Below are 21,305 nucleotides of genomic sequence, written 5' to 3'. Positions count from 1 at the left end.
AACTGGATTATTGTAATGACAGCTATATCATGGTCCATAATAGAGATCAGCCTTTCTTTTCCTTTTCCACTCAGAGCTCCTATTCTAACCTTAAGCCTTCTATCCCACCTTTGACCTTGTACTCTCAGCAGCTCGTTTTGCTTTTTCAGAGGAAATCAAGTCTCAGAAATGAATTTGCGACAGTGACCACCAGCCCAACTTAACTTTAACAGCAGATATCCTTCTCTCCTGTCTCAGCTAAAGAGATATGCTTTTTCTATCCACAACTGATCCTGTATGTATCCTAGATCCCAACCATTCTGTCTCCCCGGGCCCCTGCTTCATCAATTAACCTTTTCTTTAATCTTCAGTATACTTTTTCCTAGTTCCCTTTACCAGCTTCATCTCCCCTGTTCAACAGCAGCAAAAAACTAAAAGAAAATGCCTTCACTTGGATTATCCTCTGATTTCTGCTTTCTCTCTTTCCTCTCCCTTACTGCCACATTTGTGGAGAGAGTAATCTCCCATTCCCTATATCTGTTAACTCTTCTACCTGCAAAGTTCTGACTTCCATCACTTACTGTGCCACTAAGGACTTCCTAATGGACAAATCCAGTGTATCTTCTTAGACCTTTTAAATGCACTTGGTTCTGTAGACCATTGCCCAGTCTTGAACTTTCCTTCTTTGATTTCTCTAACATCGATTTCTATTTTTCTTCTCCCATCTCTTAGAACATTTTGAATTTTCTATACTTGTTCCTTTGGGATCTTGCTCTAGTCTCTTTTTTTAGCCATTTTTTTCTCTTTGGCATATGAACACTTTGAAGTTCATCTTAAGAAAAGCAAAAAATAAAAAAAAAATAAACATTAACTGTTGCTCTCTAGGGCTTTGTCCTTTATCTTGTTCTTTTTTAATTTTATCCTCTTGAGTAGTCTCATAGCCTCAACTACCATCTATCTGTAGGGTAATGAATTCTTTTTTTTTTTTTTAATTTTTTTTAAAAAAATTTATTTATTTATTTATGATAGTCATACAGAGAGAGAGAGGCAGAGACATAGGCAGAGGGAGAAGTAGGCTCCATGCACTGGGAGCCTGATGTGGGATTTGATCCCGGGTCTCCAGGATCGCGCCCTGGGCCAAAGGCAGGCGCCAAACCGCTGCGCAACCCAGGGATCCCTATGAATTCTAACTCTTTAGCCAACACTCCTGACCTGAGCTCTACACTACTATGGGTACCCTTACCCCAATTTTCAAAACTCTGAATATGCAGTATTTAAAACCTGCCTTTCCTCACAAAACTTATTCTCTTTATTTCCCATTTTTTGAATGAAGCCAGTATCCAATCACCCAAGCTAAAACTAAGAACAATTCCTAAATTTAATTTTTTTTGAAACATCTCACACATAGTCAGCAGGTTATTCGATTCTGTCTCCTAAACAGTTGATCTTTGGAGCTTACTTTTGTCTTCATTGTTCTGTTTTAGTAGCCATGGTCTCTTGATAGTAGCCTCTAAATTGATGTCTTTTTCTCCAAGTTGTCATCTTCTGTTTATTTTTAAAATTAAATTAAGTAATTAAATTTTAATTAAAGTATAATTAATATAGTATTACATTAGTTTCAGTTATACAACATAGCGATTCAGTAGTCTGTACATTATGCCTTGCTTACAAGTGTAGCTATCATTTATCACCATACAACAGTCTTATAGTATGATTTATTTTTCCCTATGCTGTACCATTTATCCCCATGACTTATTTGTTCCATAAGTAGAAACCTGTATCTCCCAGTCTTCTTTATCCACTTTGCCCATCCCCTCCCCCTCTTCCCCTCTGGTAGCCATCACTTTGTATTTATGGGTCTGTTTCTGCTTTTTGTTTGTTTACTCATTTGTTTTGTTTTCTAGATTCTGCATATACCATATATGGTATTTGGCTTTCTCTGTCTGACTTATTTCACTTAGTGTAATATCCTCTAGGTTTATCCATGTTGTTCAAAATGACTAGATCTCATCCTTTTTTGGTTGAGTAATATTTCACTCTATGTACAAGTATATATGTATATCACATTATTTTTATTATTAAGGTATAGTTGTCACATGATGTTACATTAGTTTCAAGTATACAGCATAGTGATTGGACAAGTCTGTACATTATTATGCCACATCTTTTTTTATCCGTTCATCTTACAATGGATACTTAGGTTTCTTCCATATCTTGGCTATTGTATTAATGTTATAATAAACATAGGGGTGCGTATATCTTTTTGAATTAGTGCTTTTGTTTTCTTTGGGTATACTCAGTAGTAGAACTACTAGGTCATATGGTTTTTCTATTTTTAATTTTTAAGGACTTTCCATACTGTTTTCTATAGTGGCTGTACCAATTTTTACTTCTACCAGTAGTGCACAAGGGCTCCTTTTCTCCACATTCTCACCAACACTTGTTCTTTCTTATCTTATTGATTCTAACCATTCTGACAGGTGTAAGGCAATATGTCATTGGTTCTTTCTTTGTACTGTCACCAAACTGTCTCCTAAAATGCAAGCCTGATTCTCTGTTTTCATTTCTTCCATCTGGTAAAATCTGAGCTCTTTACATGGCATATATGAACTGTTTGTTTTCTTTCTTTCTTTTCTTTTTTTTTCTTTTCTTTCTTTCTTTCTTTCTTTTTTTTTTTTTTTTTTTTTATTGCTCTCCAGCATGCACATTACGCTAAAATCATACAAAACTGCTCACTGTATCCTGGGCCTGGCATGTGGTGTCATGCCTGCATGCCTTTTCATGTGTCATTCCTTCATGGAATGATACTCCTTTTTCCCTCATAAAGTTTCAGCTCAAGATTACCTTCTTTGTGATGCCGTCCCTAAATCGCTGTCTTGTGGCATTTTGTGGTAATTGTCTGTCTCCCTCTCCACCAGACTAAACATTTTTGAGGACTAACACTTTCTCCATTCATTAGTATTTAATAAGTTTACTGAGTGAATAAATGAATAGCAATGAGCACAGTATCATCAGGTAATAGTGAAGCATGATTTCTGGATACTTTGGGTGATGCTCATATATTAAATTTGGGAAGGTCCTCAGCGATTATGTGATCCAGCTCTTCATTTAACAGGTACAGACACTGATGATGAGGAAGGTTAAGGGAATGAAGCACCTGTTTGTCAGGCACAGCATATGTATGGATGCCTTCATGTTTTGTTTTTGTTCTTCCCTCTATCTAGAATGAATTATTCTACCTGGCCATGTACTGCTTGTCTGTGGATCTTGTTTTTTCAGAGTTGTCCTTGGACTACCAGAATCAGAATTATCATTTAAATTGATTTAATTTAATAAGCAGAATCGCTTGTTTAAATACAGATTCCTGGCCTCCATCACAGAATTTCTCAGTCCATCTCTGTGAGGGAATCCAAGAAATCTATTTTAATTGAAATTTCTCTGTAAACGTAGGAAACTAGTCTCTACTTCCCTCATTTTCTTCCTCTCCAAAACAAGCACACAAAGTGTGTGTATGGCTGGAGGGGAGGGGAGAAAAAAATTCATTCTAAGATGAGAAAGGAACTGTTTTAGTATACTGCCAAATCAAGAGTTTTCAATAAATCTTGTGATTTCCATCTTTGTTACTTAAAAAATAAAAGCAAACTGACTTCAAATTTTATAGTAATCAGAACAAAAACTAATTGAAGTTAACAATGAGATTTGAGAGTTTAAGGAAAGGAAGGACACCTAAGTGATTTTTTTTTTTTAATTTCACACCACTTTCCAGTGCTCTAATCACTGAATTCCACAATCCATCCCTCTCTAATATGTCAACTGTATCATTACAGTTGCTATTTGTGTTCTATGACTGATCTCTTTCTCCATCTGCTCCCTTATCTAGTGAGTAGGTACATTTTAACCAAGGAAGTGGTATAGACTAAAAATGTACAGGGTTTCAAGATGGATTCAAAACGTGGCAGGTAAAGTTTTGATATTAAGACTGGTTTTCTGCCTTCTTTGAAAATATTCCTTCCTACCAGTGACCCAGTGTTTGTTTAGATGGAAAATTGATCTCTTTATATACCAAATTATTGGCAATTTGGGTAAAATATTTGAGGAAAAAAGTCTTAGTGGTTCTTATCCTCTTTTGAAAGTATATAGCCACTCTATGGGCACCTGGGTGGTTCAGTCAGATAGGTGTCCACCTCTTGATTTCAGGTCAGGTCATGATTTCAGGGTCATAAGATGGAGCCCCGTGTCTGGCTCAACCCTCAGTGGGGAGTTTGTTTGAGATTCTCTCTCCCTCATCCTCTCCCTCACCATCCCCCATGCACACGTGGCGTGTGTACGCTTTCTCTCTCTCTCTCAAATAAATCTTAAAAACAAAAGTATAGCTGCTCCTATAGTATAGTATGGTTATGAAATTTTTTTATTTTTATGTTACAGTTTAGAAATTGGAAGCCATTGAAATGGGAGTACTTTGAATTCTATTTTATCTTATCTCCATCTAGGGAGATGTATAACTTCAGATAAATAATTTTAAAATAATTAGATTTAGTTTCCTTTTCTGTAGAATGGGAACTTATTATGTGCTTATTTAACCATTCTCATCTTATTTTTTTAAAATAGATTTTATTTATTTATTCATGAGAGACACACAGAGAGAGAGAAAGGCAGAGACACAGGCAGAGGGAGAAGCAGGCTCCATACAAGGAGCCCGACTTGGGACTCGATCCCAGGTCCCCAGGATCACACCCTGGGCTGAAGGTGGTGCTAAACCGCTGAGCTACCCGGGCTGCCCATCATTCCCATCTTATTAATGGGAACTTAAATATGTGCTTATTTAATCATAGAAATGTAATGAGATCTAGCAAGGCAGGTAAAAATTAATTCAAAAATATATATATCCTCTCTCTCTATATATATGTTCTTTGTGAATGCAAATTATAACCAAATTTTATTTCCATAGGGGTCTGTAATAAGATTTTGGTGTTGGGGATTGTTAAAAAATAGACTCAAGGGGTGCCTGCATAGCTCAGTCAGTTAAGCGTCTGCCTCCAGCTCAAGTCATGATCTCAGGGTTCTGGGATCAAGCCTCATGCCAGGCTCCCCGATCAATGAAGAATCTGCTTTTCCCTGTCTCTTTGCCCCTCCTGCCTGCTCATATTCTATCTCCCAAATAAATAAATAAAATCCTTAAAAAAATTAAAATAGAATCAAGCTGAAGGTCCTAAGAAAATAGCACAGGAATCAAGAAGAAACTCTAAAAAGCTTACATTTCTACCATGGGGCAGAGGCGTCTTTTTTAGTTTCTACTTGGTGTCTGTAGAGCACAGTGTTCTCTTTAAAAAACTAAAAGCTCAAGTGTAAAATCCTTCCCTCCTTGCCTTTTTTTCCTAAACAAAGAGTTGCCTATACTCTCCTGCCTTTTTTGCCCTAAATATAGAATGTGGCTTTGCAGAGAAGTAATAAGACCTAGCTTCAAGTGTTGACTTTACTATTAGTTCACTGGGATACTAGGTAACTTCAATCAACTCTTGGCCTCATTTTTTTTTCATTTCTTAAGTAGGGATAAGTAATACTACCTTAAAAAATATATATTCTATTCCATATAGAATAATGAGGAACAAATGAGATAATATTAATGAAAGTTTCTGAAAAAAATTCAAAGTCTAGGAATGTAAATTATTGTTACTACTACCTTGTAATTTTCACCAGAATGTGGTTAAGCTCTGGTTCCAGACGTGGCTAATCAATATTAGTAAAATTACCTCAGTTATCTGTACTTTCATTTACTTTACCATGACTTTCTGTTTAATTTCTCCCAGAATTACTATATTATTTATTTGATGTATGGTATAAATATTATTTCAATTAAGTAAATTATTGCTACTTGTCATTTTTTGGTGGGGTTTATGGCTCAGGAAAATACTTGTTCATATATTTTTATGGCCATATTCTAATCTTTATTAACAGACAGTTTATTGAACATACAGTACATACATACTGCCTATACCAAGTGCTTTGTGAGGATAAGACTTACCAGAAAAAATTTAGGTACTCAGACATAATAATAGCTTGCTGAACTCTACAGTTCATTTAATTAATAGAAATAGCAGTTCAGAGAAGAAAGAACTCAAAGATTTTTTTTTTTAGGGCAGAGTATTGCAATTATATTTTTTATTATTTGTTTCTTGTTTTTATTTTTAAAAATTTCAGACCTTCAGAAAAGTAGGAATAATAGAGTAAATATTTGTATAATCTTTGCCCTACAATCTAATTTGCCACATTTGCTTGATCTTCATGTATATATACATATGCACTTATCACACTTTTTTTTTAACCACTTGATTTAGTTGCAGAGGCCATGACAGTATACTCCTGAATACTTCAGCATGTATCTCCTATAAACAAGATAAGTCCCTGTCTAATCACATATAATAATCAAACTTTGCAAATTAAACATTGATACAATATTCTTATAGTTCATATCCAGATTTCCCAATATAATTATGATGGAGTTTGGTTTTGATCCCAAAAAAGGCCATGCATAGATTTACTTATCTGTTTAGTCTCCATCTACAATAGTCTATTTTTGGTCTTTCATGACATTGTTTTATTCAGAGTCTATAGGCCAGTGGTTGGCAAAATATGTCCCATGGGCTGATCAACTGTTTCTATAAGTAAAAGTTTTTTTTTAATTTCTTTTTTTAAATTTTTATTTATTTATGATAGTCACACAAAGAGAGAGAGAGAGAGAGAGAGAGAGAGAGAGAGAGGCAGAGACACAGGCAGAGGGAGAAGCAGGCTCCATGCACCAGGAGCCCAATGTGGGATTCGATCCCGGGTCTCCAGGATCGCGCCCTGAGCCAAAGGCAGGCGCCAAACCGCTGCGCCACCCAGGGATCCCATATAAGTAAAAGTTTTATTGAAAAACAGCTATATACTCATTGATGCACATATTGCCTATAGTTGCTTTTGTACTACAGTGGCAGATATGTGGCCCACAAGCCTAAAATGTTCAGGCTTTGACCTTTAGGAAGTTTGCTGATCCCTAATCTAGGCAGTTGGTTATGTATGACCTTCTTTTTTAGATTGATGATTGTTTCTTTAATAAGATTCAGGTTAAACTTTTTTTTGCTTTGTCTTTTGGCAACAACACTACATTAGTATTGTTATATCTTGCTCGGTATACTACAAGAGAAGGCACATGAGGTCAGTTTGTCTTATTCTTTGTGATTTTAAGTCATGGAGGGGGATTGTAATAAAGGAAGACTTCATGAAAGAAATGATGTTTTAAACTAATCCTCAAGGACAGGATAGTATTTGAATAGGTGGAGAGATTTTTCTAGTAGACATTGTCTATAATAATCTTCTGTCTCTGCTTCTGTTAATTCTAAATTAGTATTTTCATCCATTCACATGGCTGGAATGATTGATAGCTTAACAACTTATTGATCTGTTGGTAGCAGTCAGAACATTATAGATTTTCTCCATGCGGTCTCTTTTATTTATTTGTTTAATTTTGCGATGGTAATTGTCTTTTATCTTACACTGTGTCCAAGAATTCTGTAAGCAAGGTTTTTTTGGCTTTGTATAGTGTACTCTAAAGATTTCTATCTTCTTTCAGAGCTTAATAAAATTTTATCTATATGAAAACCAGAACCCCAAAAGTATTGCATTCCAGAAGCAAGCGTTGGGAATGTTTATAGATGCACTTTCTTTTCTTTCTTTCTTTTTTCTTTTTAAAGTAGCTGGCTAGATAATTTAAATGAAGCACCAGCGTATTTAGATATTATCATTTATGTCATTGTGGAAACATTAGTTGTGGAAATGAATGGAAGAAGTGCATATTATAGTAATGTCAGTAATATTAGCAGATGGTCTAAAATTGCTAACATACGGTTCTCTTGTATTGTTAATGCAAAAAGAACAGCTTCCAACTGATGTCAGAACCAAAGATGAACATGTTTATAGAATTATCAGAGGGGATCCCTGGGTGGCTCAGCAGTATGGTGCCTGCCTTCAGCCCAGGGTATGATCCTGGAGTCCTGGGATTGAGTCCCGCATCAGGCTTCCTGCATGGAGCCTGCTTCTCCTATATCTGTGTCTCTGCTTCTCTCTCTGTGTATCTCTCCGAATAAATAAATAGAATCTTAAAAAAATTATCATAGTCATAATTGAATGTCATTCATAATAGTGGAATTTGATGTGTTGTCAAGGAAATGATAAACGTCCTAAGTATTCAGGGCATCTTATTTCTCAAGTGAAGAATTCCATAAAAAAAAAAAAATGATCTTTTAAAAATGTCACGAGCAAAAATCTCAGAGTTAATGGATTATTTAAAGGTAAAAATGTGAGGCCTTTTATTTACTTGTGCTGGAAGTCACTTTCTAATTTTTAAAGAGAAAGAAACCTAGTCCAACATCATTGTTTTGTTACTAGATATCGGGAGCATTTGGATATTTAAAAACTTGACAAACTGTATTTTTAAATTCCAGATAAGTCATCAAAATCAAATTTCTGTTCTTACAAAACAAAGGACTCTGGAACATAGTTATCACTCCTTTTTGAAGGATAGTTTTGCTGGATATAGAATTCTTAGTTTGCTGTATTTTTTTCAGCATTTTAAAAAAAAGGTTTTATTTATTTCTTCATGAGAGACACAGAGAGAGAGAATGGCAGAGACATAGGCAGAGGGAGAAGCAGGCTCCATGCAGGGAGCCTGATGTGGGACTCGATCCCGGGACTCCAGTATCGTGCCCTGAGCCAGAAGACAGATGCTTAACCCCTGAGCCACCCAGGCGTCCCTCTTTCATCATTTGAATGTTATCCTGCTACCTCTGATGTTCATTGTTTCTAATGAGAAGTCAGCTGTTAATCATATATAATCAGTACATTAAATAGTGATTTTATGAAACCAAACTTACTCAACATTTATTTAATATTTATGAATTATCTTTGGGGTGGCAGGTACTATACTGTGAAGAAAGACAGATATGGTCACCCTCAAAGTTTATGATCAAGAGAGAAATCATGATTTGTCCAAAAAAAAATCACATAATCATGTGTATAGTTTTAAACACTGTTAAGTACCAGGAAGGAAGGTGAAAGGTAGTGTAATGGTACTGGGTGAGGGATAACAGTCTCACTTCTGAGAACTGATACTGGAGCTGTAAGCTGAGGGTGACTGAAAGAGTGAAATGGGAGAAGCGGGTGGAAGGAATAGCACAGAGCATTGGGAGGACTGAGGAAAAAGAAATAATATGAAGCCAGAACCTGCAGAAGGGAAGGATGGTACAGAAATGAAGCTGGAGAAGTAAGCAGGGAATTTTAAGAAATCTGCATATGTTATAATTGGAATTTGTCAAAAGTAGCTTGGGAATAATTATATAACAGTTATTTTTAATATTGGTTTCTTAAAAAATCAGTTTCTCTACTTTGTTATTCATAAAAAGTCATCATAGATAAATGAAAATGTTTAAAATTAATGAACTATGGTTCTTAATTCAAGATTAATCAGAAATTAAAACATGACAGTTAATGAACTTTAGTTCTTAATTCAAGATAAATCAGAAATTAAAACATGACATCTCCAAAATAATCACGTTGAGAAAATGATTTGTTTCCTACTTATTAAAAAGACTGTAGATTTTTATATTTTACTTTTATTATCCTCATCTTTAATACCTATTACCACTTTTTATTTTATATATAATCAATGACAATGGTATAAAAATTCATAAACTATTTTCCTTCTCTTACTATTGCCCAAGAAAAAAAAACCCAAAATATCATTTTGGGTATTGGAAGTTTGTATCAAGAATGAATCCCACCTTTTTTACTGTAGAAGTGCTGTATATATGTAAAACCTTCCATTGTTTTTTCTTTTTAAGATTTTATTTATTTATTCATGAGCGACACAGAGAGAAAGAGGCAGAAACATGGAGAAGCAGGCCCCAAGCAGGAAGCCTGATGTGGGACTCTATCCTGGGACTCCAAGATCACACCCTGGGCCAAAGGCAGGCGTCAAACCACTGAGCCACCCAGGGATCCCCCTGTTTTTGTGGTTTTTGACAGAGGAGGCAGTAAATTAAAATTTGTATATGATAGCACTCAAAAAGCAACTAACCAACAAATGCTCTATTTATTAAAAAAAAAAAATACCTTATTTACCATCTTGAGTCCTTAAAATATTTTTATTATAATTGTAGTTGTTTATTTTCATTGCAGGTGGAGGACTGTGACGCCAATTGGACATCCTGTACCTGGAACACGATTTATTGCTTTTAAAGTTCCTTTAAAGGGAGTAAGTATATTATTTTCTTACCTATGTTATAAGGAGAATTGAGACTAATATGATCCATGTTTACTTATTTTTTCATAAAAATATGTGAAATTTCCAGCAAATGTTTGACATTATGGAAGTAACAGTAAACCTTTTCAGCCATGTAATTATTAATTGTTCATGCTAGTGTAAGAGACTAGTTTTGAGTTATTTTTTTTAATAACAGCTTAATTGGTATATAATTCACCTAATCACATTCGCCTATTAACATTTACAGTGATTTCTTAGTATATTCATAGAATTGGGCAGCTATCACCACAAGTTTAGGACATTTTCATCACTCCTCATTTCCTCCCCAAAAAACCCATGCACAGGAGCAGTCACTCCCCTTTCTCCCTCACTCCCACCCACCACCTCGTAGGCAAACACTAATCTCCTTCCTATCTTCATAGATTTGACTGTTCTGGACCTTTCATGTAGATGGAATCATGTAATATCTGTCCTTGGTGATTGGCTTCTTTAGCATAATGTTTCAAGATTTAACCATGTTGTAGTGTGTATCATACTTCATTTCTTTTTATTGACAAGTTAAATTAACTTTTTAACAATTCAACCTAACTTATTGAAAACATTTAACAAGATTAAATAGTTTTTGAGAGAAAATATCTTTAATCCTATTGTTATTTTTGCTTTTCATGTTTTGACCTATTTAAAAGTGATAGTCCAAAATAAAGATGGATAACTTTTGAGTACTCTCCCCCCAAATCAGCATTCCTTTACTGATTTGTCAAATCCATTGTATAGCATTTCCTAAAAGAATCAAAAGATACTTGAACCCCATGCCATGTTTTATATGGCCTCAGACCCATGGCAGCTTTAGTTTCTCCTGTTTGCTCTGACATTGGTAATGTGTGAGCAGAGTTCAGAATCTTTTATACTGGCCTCCTAATTTAACTTAGATTTTTCTCTTTCATTGGTCTTTAAGTTACTTTTGTAGTATATTGAGATTTCAACATACTGAGATTTTAGTCTATTGAGAAGTAACTTGAAGTTACTTTTCAAGTATACTTGAATATAATGAATACATTTTTTTAAAAGATTTTCTTTATTTATTCATGAGAGATACAGAGAGAGAGGCAGAGACATAGGCAGAAGGAGAAGCAGGCTCCATGCAGGGAGCCCTATGTGGGACTCAGTCCCAGAACTCCAGGATCACATCCTCAGCCAAAGGCAGATGCTCAACCTCTGAGCCACCCAGGCGTCCCAATATAATTAATACTTTAATTCACATACCACCAAGATCACCCTTTTAAAGAATATAATCAAGTGGTTTTTAATAAATTCATAGAGTTGTGTAATCAATGACAGTAATTCCAGATCATTTTCATGCTATCAGAAAGAAACCCTGTACCCATTGGTAGTTACTCCCCATTTCCCCTCCGCCTGGCCACCACTAATCCACTTTCTGTCTGTAGATTTTCCTGTTTTGGACATTTCATATACTGGAATCATGCAGCCTGTGGCTAGCTGTTTTCACTTAGCATATTTTTGAGGTTCATTCATTTACAGCATACGATTCATTTCTTTTTATCTCCAAATTGAATTAATTTAAAAAACTTATCTATATTTGGCCTTGTAGTACATTATTAACTGCAGTTTTTTTCTTATTAATCATATAATACAAAAATCACATCTTTTGTACCATCAGTGCACACTACTGAGAGTAATAACAAATACAGCAGTCTAGAAGAATGCTGATAAGTTTATAGGCACTGACCAAAACTATAGATTTATCTCCAGACAATCCATATATAACATTTGATAACATTTTAAAAATTCTATACTCTTCTCTGTTTAATATAAACATGGAAACTTAGAACCTTTATATCTGGGAGAAAAATGAGCATTTAATCAAACGAGTCAAACTGGTATCATGTGCTGGATAAAGATGAAAATCTCTGGGTTAAAATCTTGACTGCCATCTAGCCTGTGAGGTTGGACAAGTAATTTAACTTTTCTTTCTTTTTTTTTTTTAATTTAACTTTTCAAAGTCTCAGCTCAAATGAGAATTCTACTACAAAATTATTTTTCACTCACAGTTAATACTTTACTTCAAACTGAACTTGGTGCAAGGAAATTCCAGAGCACCAAAGCAGGATAGTTTCTTTTTGAAGTGTTCTGAGTCCTTGGTGAGAAGGACATATGTAAAATCACTGAAGCAAAAGATGTAAGTATGTTTAGGCTCTTCTCACAGCTCTAATTCCTTATGAGCTTTGACAGTGTTCTTTAAAGCTATGACAGTTTTCATTGATTCTTTTTGCCTTCTTATGTTTTCTTTTCCTTGTTTGTTTTATGTTAGGTACATTTTATCTGTATTTTGTAACATTGCTGTTCATTTTTCATTATAGGCAGTTAATCAGAGACTTACTCCAACCCAGAAGTTTACACCAAAAGATTTGATCAGTGCAATAAAAGCACTAAATGTGGAGCTTGGATTAATTATCGATCTAACATATACCACAAGATATTATGAAGTTAAGGTAAAGTTAGATATGTCTTGAAATAGAAAAGATTTTTTTAATATGGCATTTAGAAAGTAACTCTTGTGGCCATGTCAATATAAATTTCAGAATTTTCCATGTGTAATTTCTTAGAAATCTTCTTAATCCTTCACATGATCATGTAATACTTTTTTTTGAAAATCATGGGTTGTTTAGAGAGGAAAAAATGGAATGTTTTCTTTCAAGAGAACAAACATAGAATAAAGGAGTATACATAGAAATAAGAAAGGAAAAGCAAAAAAGGGAGCAAGGAAACGGAAAGAGCAGCATGATGGAAAAGAAAGCAAAAGAAAAAAGATTAAAAAAACATGAGATGCATATTACTCTACAATAGTGTTTTTTGAACTTTCTTTTGCAGCAAAATCCTTTCAATTAAATCTTGCTCCAAAGCCCATTATATAAAGCAGATAAACTGGGAAGTGCACTGGCCGAAGCTGGAGATTAGGATCCACTAGACCTCATCATCCTCCAATCCTCTCCTCCCTGTCCCTAAGTCTTAGTGACAGGACTTAGCTAAGGGCTCTGAAGAGCAAGAGAATTTTAAAACCTTGTTCTAGAGAAATAACTCTTGAGCCTTGCTGTTCAGTTGGATTGGTGCTATCCAAGGGGTCTCTGTCATTCCTGCCCTGATTAGGTGACATTTAGTCTTGGATATTTTGCTGCCTTGTCATATATCATCACACATATAACTAAACATACCATCATTTCTTTAGTTCCATACCACTCCTTCTCAAAAATACAAATTCATAATCTCTTCAGCTTCCTTGTTTCTCCTGAGCCTATCAGTCAGGTTCAGATCACTTGAGTCCTCTGTCTTCCTGGTGCCCTCTATCAAGAATTAAACCCTATAGATTTTTTTCTTCTAAAGTGTGTCTCATATTCTCTAGCTTTTTTGCCTCATTCTTCAGGAGCTAACCTTTTTAATTCTTCTTTGAGTAGTTGTTTCTAAACGTAATTTTCATGCCCATTCCAGGTCCTTTCTAAAAAAAAATCTCAGTTCTCTCAGCCCTCCCCACTGTTTAAATGTATCACATCTAAACTCCTCTCCCTGTTTTTCAAAGCCCAATTTAATCTGACTCCCTTCTCATCATGCTCTTTGTTTCTTACAACAAACCATCTCTTCACTATCTCATGAACATTCTTATTTTTCTGTGCCTCAAATCATTCCATAAACTTGGAATTTTTTTCTCTCCCTCCCTATCCAAAACTTTACTTTTTCTTCAAGGCTTAACATTTACAGCTTCTCGTGAATTGTTGTGCATATTTATTCAGCATATAACTATTCAGAGGTCATTATTCTTATTTTTCTAAAACTATCAACTGTGCCTAGGATCTTACTGTGTGCATTTTACACTCACTGCCAACCTTGATATTCTTTAAATGAATGTTGCTAATTGATTAATTGATTTTACTTGAATGATGAAATTAGCCATTCTATTTTTAGGCTCTCCACTTTAGACTTCTTGCAAACTTAAGAATGAGTCAGGCAAACATGTAACCACTTTAAAACAGCCTTACTAAACATTGCCTAAGCTGACATCTAGAATCGTAACACTAACTATAGAGTTAATACTCTAAGTTTGTATTTTATTTATTTATTTATTAATTCATTCATTCATTCATGAGAGACACAGAAAGAGAGAGAGGCAGAGACACAGGCAGAGGGAAAAGCAGGCAGAGGGAGAAGCAGGCTCCATGCAGGGAGCCCGACGTGGGACTCGATTCCAGGTCTCCAGGATCACACCCCGGGCTGCTGGCGGTGCTAAACTGCTGTGCCACCGGGGCTGCCCTGTTTGTATATTAGGTTGACCCTGTGCCTGCTTAATCACTTGAATCCCTATCTCATGACTGTCATTGGCCCCTAGGAATGTGGCTTATTTTATAACTTCTTTTCATGTAGACTACAAAAGAGTTCCACACAAATAGAAACTCCTAGGTGCCTCTGTCAGTTGAGTGTCCAACTCTTGATTTTGGCTCAGGTCATGATCTGGAACCTGGTGTCATGCTCCGTGCTCAGCAGGGAGTCTGCTTGAGATTCTCCTCTCTCTGCACCTGCCCCCCATTTGCACACTTGCTCTCTCTCTCTTTCTCTTCCAGAATAAAATCTTTAACATTAAAAAAAAAAGTTCAACACAAATTGATTTAAGGTGTACCTTCAGTATAGTCTTTGTACTTGATTTTAAAAATACTGAATTACTGGTAAGTTTTAAGTTGAAGAATTTGTTTTTAATAACTTATAATTGTTGCATTCTGTTTTCCCATTTCTAGGATTTACCTAAAAGTATACATTATAAAAAACTTTATACTGTTGGACTTGAAGTCCCTGACAATGCTACTATTCTACAGTTCAAAAAGTGGGTCAGAAAGTTCCTGTGGGAAAATGCAGAAAATGGTAATAACCTTTAATGTAATCAAAATGTTTTTAGTTAATTGATAAAGAATATTTTAGTAGAAATTATTGTAGACCACTTAAAGGTGATATATATATTTCGTTTATATACTTCTAGTTAAAAGGATATTATCAAAGATTTCCCCTTAGATTACAATGCATGACCCTCACTTAAAAAAGACGTGGTTTGGAGAAAGTAAAGCATACAGAAAAGGTGCATTGACTTTGCTTTACAAATAGATTCCCTACAGCATTCTTTAAATGCTGACACCCTCAGGACAGATAAAAATATAACTCAGTATTTTAAAATTGACTTACAAATAACTTTTCTTGAAAGAATATATAGCATAAAATAAGGTACATCTTAGTCTTTTTGGTGTACAGTTTAGCTTCATATAGTAAAGAAAGATAAAACTTACAGCCTTATGTAAACCTTTTAATTCCATGAATGTATTTTGGGGAATGTCTTCCCTAAATAAACAGAAGTATAGGTAAACATGTGAACAAGAATGTTCACTGATGTGTTTATAATACTGAAATATTGAAAGGGATCTAAAGGATCATTAATATGAAATTGATTAAATTCCTGCATTTACATACACATATGGAAAAATAGGCAGATGTTAAAAACCGAGTAGAAGAATATTTTTAGTGACTTGGCAAAATGCTTGTGCAATATTTGTAAATGGCAATTTCACTGCATAATTATATTTATAAATAACGTGAGCAAACATACCCGTGAAGATAAACATCACAATGTTAGTAGTGGCATCTGATTGTGATTTTTGTCTTCATATTTGTACTTCCTCTGTTTTAGGTGTTTTGTTTTTTATAATGGACATGTTTATAGTTTTAAAAGATTGTTTAAAAAAACAAAGTGTTATATCCAATTGTTCGTTTGTTTTTTTTTTTTTTTTAAGATTTTATTTAGTCATGAAAGACACGGACAGAGAGGCAGAGATACAGGCAGAGGGAGAAGTAGGCTTCCTGCAGGGAGCCTGATGTGGGACTCTATCCCGGGACCCCGGGATCACTACCTGAGCCAAAGGCAGATGCTGAACCACAGAGCCACCCATGTGGCCCTATCCAATTGTCTTAATGCTTAGTAGCCAAAGACTTCTGTCTGGTAGAGGCTTTACCATAGACTGTGGAAGACCTCAGAGGTGATCCAGCTACATGAGCATCCTCACTCTAGTGATTGCCTGCTTGTCTGGGTCATAAGAGCTACTAAACTTCAAAATTAGTAAACTAGAGTGTATCTAGGATTAGTCTCAATGGCTAATAAATACTACTTATGGACAGTATGTCTATAGCATAGATTTCTCAGGTGACACCTACACTCGGCAAAGTTCTCATTCTCCTACTCCCGCTAGATCTAACTCTTTGGATGCCGTCCTTTCTCTCCCCGCCTGTTAGTCCTTCTAGGTTTTTATAATGTTCCTTACCCTGCCTGCCCTGCTGGCTGAAAAAATCAACTCTGCTTTCCCAACACTTTTAGCTTTCTTAATTTCTCTCTTCACATTGACCTTTCCCCGTACCTGAGCTAAGTAATTACAATAAATATCAATTGCTCCTTACTTTCCTGCATCAGTCTCCTGAAATAAGCAATTTTTTACATCTAGAAATGTAAAAAGGATAAACCTATTTTTGAGGTAAATGAACAGAAAGAAAAGGATGAGGTTGGTACTGCCTACCTAGTTTTGTGGCCTTAGGGAAGAATTCCAGGAGACAAGCCCTACTTCTTCTTGGAAGTGGCTTATTTCAGATGCATTGCTAATGGAGCCTGAGAAGTAGAATTGGTTTCAGGGTTTCAGGCTGATAGGAATGGTTACAATGCTAGTTGCATACAGCAGCCTTACTCTGGACCTACTGCTTCTAATTTTTCCTTTGTCTGTCTCAGCAAATAAAAACCAGCTTCTTAAGCTTATTTGCCCCAAAAACTAGGCAAAGGGGATTGGAGGGGGGTGTGGTAATTCCTGTTTGTTAAACTATTTATTTTAGGAAGACAGATTTAATGAATCAGAACATTGTTCCTACTAGATACTGCTAAGCAGTATAAAGTTACATTTTAGTTTATGATACCAAAAGTTTTTAATGCTTTGGGTACTAGAACATTGTGATCTTAAGTTCTTGATTTTTTTTTTCTTTTTTTTTTTTAAAGTATTTTTTTAATTATTTATTTATGATAGTCATAGAGAGAGAGAGAGAGAGGCAGAGACACAGGCAGAGGGAGAAGCAGGCTCCATGCACCAGGAACCCGACGTGGGATTCGATCCCGGGTCTCCAGGATCGTGCCCTGGGTCAAAGGCAGGCGCCAAACCGCTGCGCCACCCAGGGATCCCAAGTTCTTGATTTTAAAAACCAAGTGGAGAAAAAAAATCTGTAAAAAGAAAAATTTATATGTAGGCTGAAAAGACACTGTTAAATAACAAAAATTCAATTGAGTAAATTAAAGATCAAACTGGCTTTATTCAGTGATCATGAAATGGCCAGCATCCCATCTAGCAAATAGAAAGGAGCTCTATCCAGAAAAAGAAAGGTTTTTAAAGGTAGAGAGGAAATTATTAGCAAAGAACACATCATTTTAGGTAAGGCCACTCTCCTTTAGGCAACTCAAAGGGTCTGTCAGCCGATTATCTCCTTTTGCTGCTCAGGACATTCCAAGTTGGCTGTTAAAAGTCACATTTCTGGGAGAAGCTGAAGCTGCACTTAGGTATTAAATTTTGGTGGGGTTTAGCATAAGTGATTCCAGTTTGGGCCTGTTCTCTCCTTTTTAACAATACACATCCCTTTTTTATCTTTATTTTAAAAATTAATCACCAGCAGATCTTTAAGAAATATTTTCTAAAATACCATGTAAATACTCAACCCTAGTTTAATCTAACAGTCCTCCTTCCCTTCTCCTGCATGCTAGAGAAGATGCCTCCACAGTATGGCTGGGTGCCACCATGGGGCAATGGTTAAGGGTTTCATTTGGATTTTTAGTGCTGCTTGGCAGTCCTCTCCCTGTCCCCTGCCAGCTCGCTCATCTCCTTCTGAATCTTGGCTACATCACACTTCATGCTCAGGTAGCATAGCTCCCCACTTCTCAGGGAAAACAGGAGATCCCTTTCTTACTCTCACCTGCATCCAACTCACATATTCTTCCTTCCTTCTGCTTTCCTAAGAAAAGCAGACCAGACCTCCACCTCTGCTCCAGCCCTGCCTTCAGGACATTTTTTCATATTCTCAGCTCTGTAATACCAATGTATAAACATGCACGGGCCTTTCCTATGTCTTAAAATAATCCTCCCTTCTTCATCTTGAAACCTTAATTCTTTCTTTCATACTGTTTCCTTCTTCTGTTGATTACACTTTTAGAAGAGTTGTCCCCACTCATTGTGTCCATTTCATTACTGTTCACTAAGGAGATTCTTATTGACCACCTATAATCTGATTTCTGCAGCTAATTGTAGTTTAGTTGGAAGCTTGTAGAAATCCAAAGAATAGTTTTCTATCTGTATATTGCTTAGATCTCTTTAAGCTTAACCTTTGCTGTTCATTCCTTCCTTAAAACTTTCCTCTTGGCTTCTGTGATACTGTTTTCCTCATTTTTTTTCCTACCTGTTCTTCAGTGTTTTCAGTTTTCTAGCCAATAATTAATTTCCTTTTCCTAGTTTTCTTTGCTAATAATTTTCCTCCTCCCCACCTCCTCTCTGCCATTTATTCTACTCAAATCCTTGATGACTCCTGTTCTTTAGATTCTGTGCTTTTGGCAACTGCAGAGCTGGGGAGAGATCCCGGATGTCAGATCTCATTGTCCTCCCAGTCTTTCCATTCCTTCCCCAATCCCCTCAGTAAAATGATTTGATTAAAAAAAGAAGTCTTTTCACTTCACTGTCTCATCTTTTCCTGTTTTCAACTTTCACCTCCAAACCTGTATCTCTTGCACAAACCTTTCTCCTGAGTTCCATGTTCACATGTACCTTGTATCCACCATGAGGTTTATCTGACACCAATAAACTGAACAAGTCAAAAACGGAACTCTTTAATCTTCCTTCTCCTGCCCCTACCTCCCCAGATATACTCTCATCCCTCTGATCTGGGTTATTTTAATGGCCTCCTGCATAGGTTTCTTGTCTCTACTCCCACCAGTCATTCCTCCAAACTTGCATGAATTTCTTTCTAAAATGCACATGTAATCAGGTCTACTTAAAATCCTTCAGTGGTATCCCATCTATTAAGCACCAGATTCCTTAACAAAGTGCTTCATGACTTGATTTTTGGCTTCCTTTTTAAAAGCCTCTTTTTTAAAAAGTTTATTTATTTATTTATTTATTTATTTATTTATTTTTAGTAATTTCTACATCCAATGCGGGGCTCGAACTCATAATCCGAGATTAAGAGTTGCACACTCAGGATCCCTGGGGGCTGGTGCCTGCCTTTGGCCCAGGGTGTGATCCTGGGGTCCCGGGATCGAGTCCCGCGTCGGGCTCCCAGCATGGAGCCTGCTTCTCCCTCTGCCTGTGTCTCTGCCTCTCTCTCTCTCTCTCTCTCTGTCTATCATGCATAAATAATAAATAAAATCTTTAAAAAAAAAGAGTTGCACACTCTTCTGACTGAGCCAGCCAGGCACCCTATAAAAGCCTCTTATATTTTTTTCACATATGTTTCATGTGTCTATTTCCCACACAAGTGCTATACTCCTAGCATTTGCACACTCAACTGTCCTATTGAAATGTTTTCCCATCTTGTTTTTGATGAACTTCCTCTCATTTCTCAAGATTATCTCAGTGTTTCTTTTAAACTTTACTCTGAAACCTCCTCTGCCCCAGTGCAAATTTAAGGACTTTTATGTATTCTCATAACACCTTGGTGTGCATTCATCATGTATTCTTAGGATAAATGCTTTGTTTTCTTATAGCTCTTCCCCTACTAGACTCTAAATTCATTGAGGTGCCAGATAGATTCAACTGGACTTACCTGCCTATCATTGTTTAAATGAAAACCTCACCTTTGTGTTGTGTGTATGTGTGTGTAAAGCCATATGGAGATATTTGAAGAAAATATGTATTTAACAGGAAAAAATTTTCAGATAGTCATCATTCTTCTACATGCAAAGGCCATAAATTAGTTCTATTATTTTCTCTTTTTTTTTAAATTTATTTTTTATTTTTTTTTTATTTATGATAGTCACAGAGAGAGAGAGAGAGAGGCAGAGACACAGGTGGAGGGAGAAGCAGGCTCCATGCACAGGGAGCCCGATGTGGGATTCGATCCCGGGTCTCCAGGATCGCGCCCTGGGCCAAAGGCAGGCGCCAAACCGCTGCGCCACCCAGGGATCCCCAGTTCTATTATTTTCTACAAAAATAAATTCCATTTCATTCCAACTATAAAATAATGAAAACAGGTTTCTAAAATCTATTATAAATTGATTCTAAATATTTTCACCTGGAAATTTATGGTATTTGAAGGTAATTTAAATACCTGGAAATACGGGTTTGGACTCTGTGTCAGTTGAAAACAGTGCCCTAAGGCAGCCCGGTTTAGCGCCGCCTTCAGCCCAAGGTGTGATCCTGGAGACCCTGGGATCGAGTCCCCTGTCGGGCTCCCTGCATGGAGCCTGTTTCTCCCTCTGCCTGTGTCTCTGCCTCTCTATCTCTCTCTCTCTCTCTCATGAATAAACAAATAAAATCTAAAAAAATAAAAAATAAAAAAGCAAACAGTGCCCTAGCAAACACTAAATGAATGCTTCCTGAACTTTCCTTCACATATGGCCCTTAAGAGTGGTAGCAAATTAGCTCTTTTGAGAAGTTCTGGCAGTTGAGAGGATAGGAAAGGTGAATATAAGGTAAATACAAGTGAAGAAAAAAACATCTAGAGCATGAATCTTACTGAAAAATTTCCTTAGAATTGATACCCAGGAGATGAATATGACTCTTAGAATCCATCTTCTCTAGGGAAGTACTCAAATTTTAACATCATGGGTAGGGAAACTCTTTAAAAGATAGGTCCCTTCCACCATGCAGATAAAGGTTCCTGGCCCATCCACCAAGGTCAGTAGATTCATCTTTTAATTCTTCAACTGTGGTATCAAATAATGTGCCTTACAGGAGAAATGGTGTTACTA

At 36.1% G+C, this 21,305-nt stretch overlaps 1 protein-coding gene across 6 annotated transcripts in view; it reads left to right on the top strand.

Annotated features, from left to right (window-relative positions):
- Positions 1-21,305, top strand: part of LOC112914182 (uncharacterized) — a 49,426-nt gene that overhangs the window by 5,620 nt on the left and 22,501 nt on the right. For 3 of the 6 annotated variants that reach the window (XR_011997519.1, XM_072739635.1, XM_025991192.2), the window contains exons 2-4: positions 10,192-10,267; positions 12,655-12,786; positions 15,076-15,199. Coding sequence is in view for 5 of the 6 variants with exons in the window: in XM_072739635.1 (XP_072595736.1) it covers positions 10,192-10,267; positions 12,655-12,786; positions 15,076-15,199 (332 nt within the window). In the remaining variant the exon portion in view is untranslated. The remainder of the gene's footprint in view (positions 1-10,191; positions 10,268-12,654; positions 12,787-15,075; positions 15,200-21,305) is intronic. The other 3 variants (XM_025991197.2, XM_072739636.1, XM_072739637.1) reach the window with 1 other exon arrangement.

The sequence above is a fragment of the Vulpes vulpes genome, chromosome 15 (assembly GCF_048418805.1).
Source record: "Vulpes vulpes isolate BD-2025 chromosome 15, VulVul3, whole genome shotgun sequence".
NCBI classification, from domain to species: domain Eukaryota; kingdom Metazoa; phylum Chordata; class Mammalia; order Carnivora; family Canidae; genus Vulpes; species Vulpes vulpes.
Note: the sequence above shows the minus strand (reverse complement) of the source record. Positions and strands in the feature narration are given on the sequence as shown.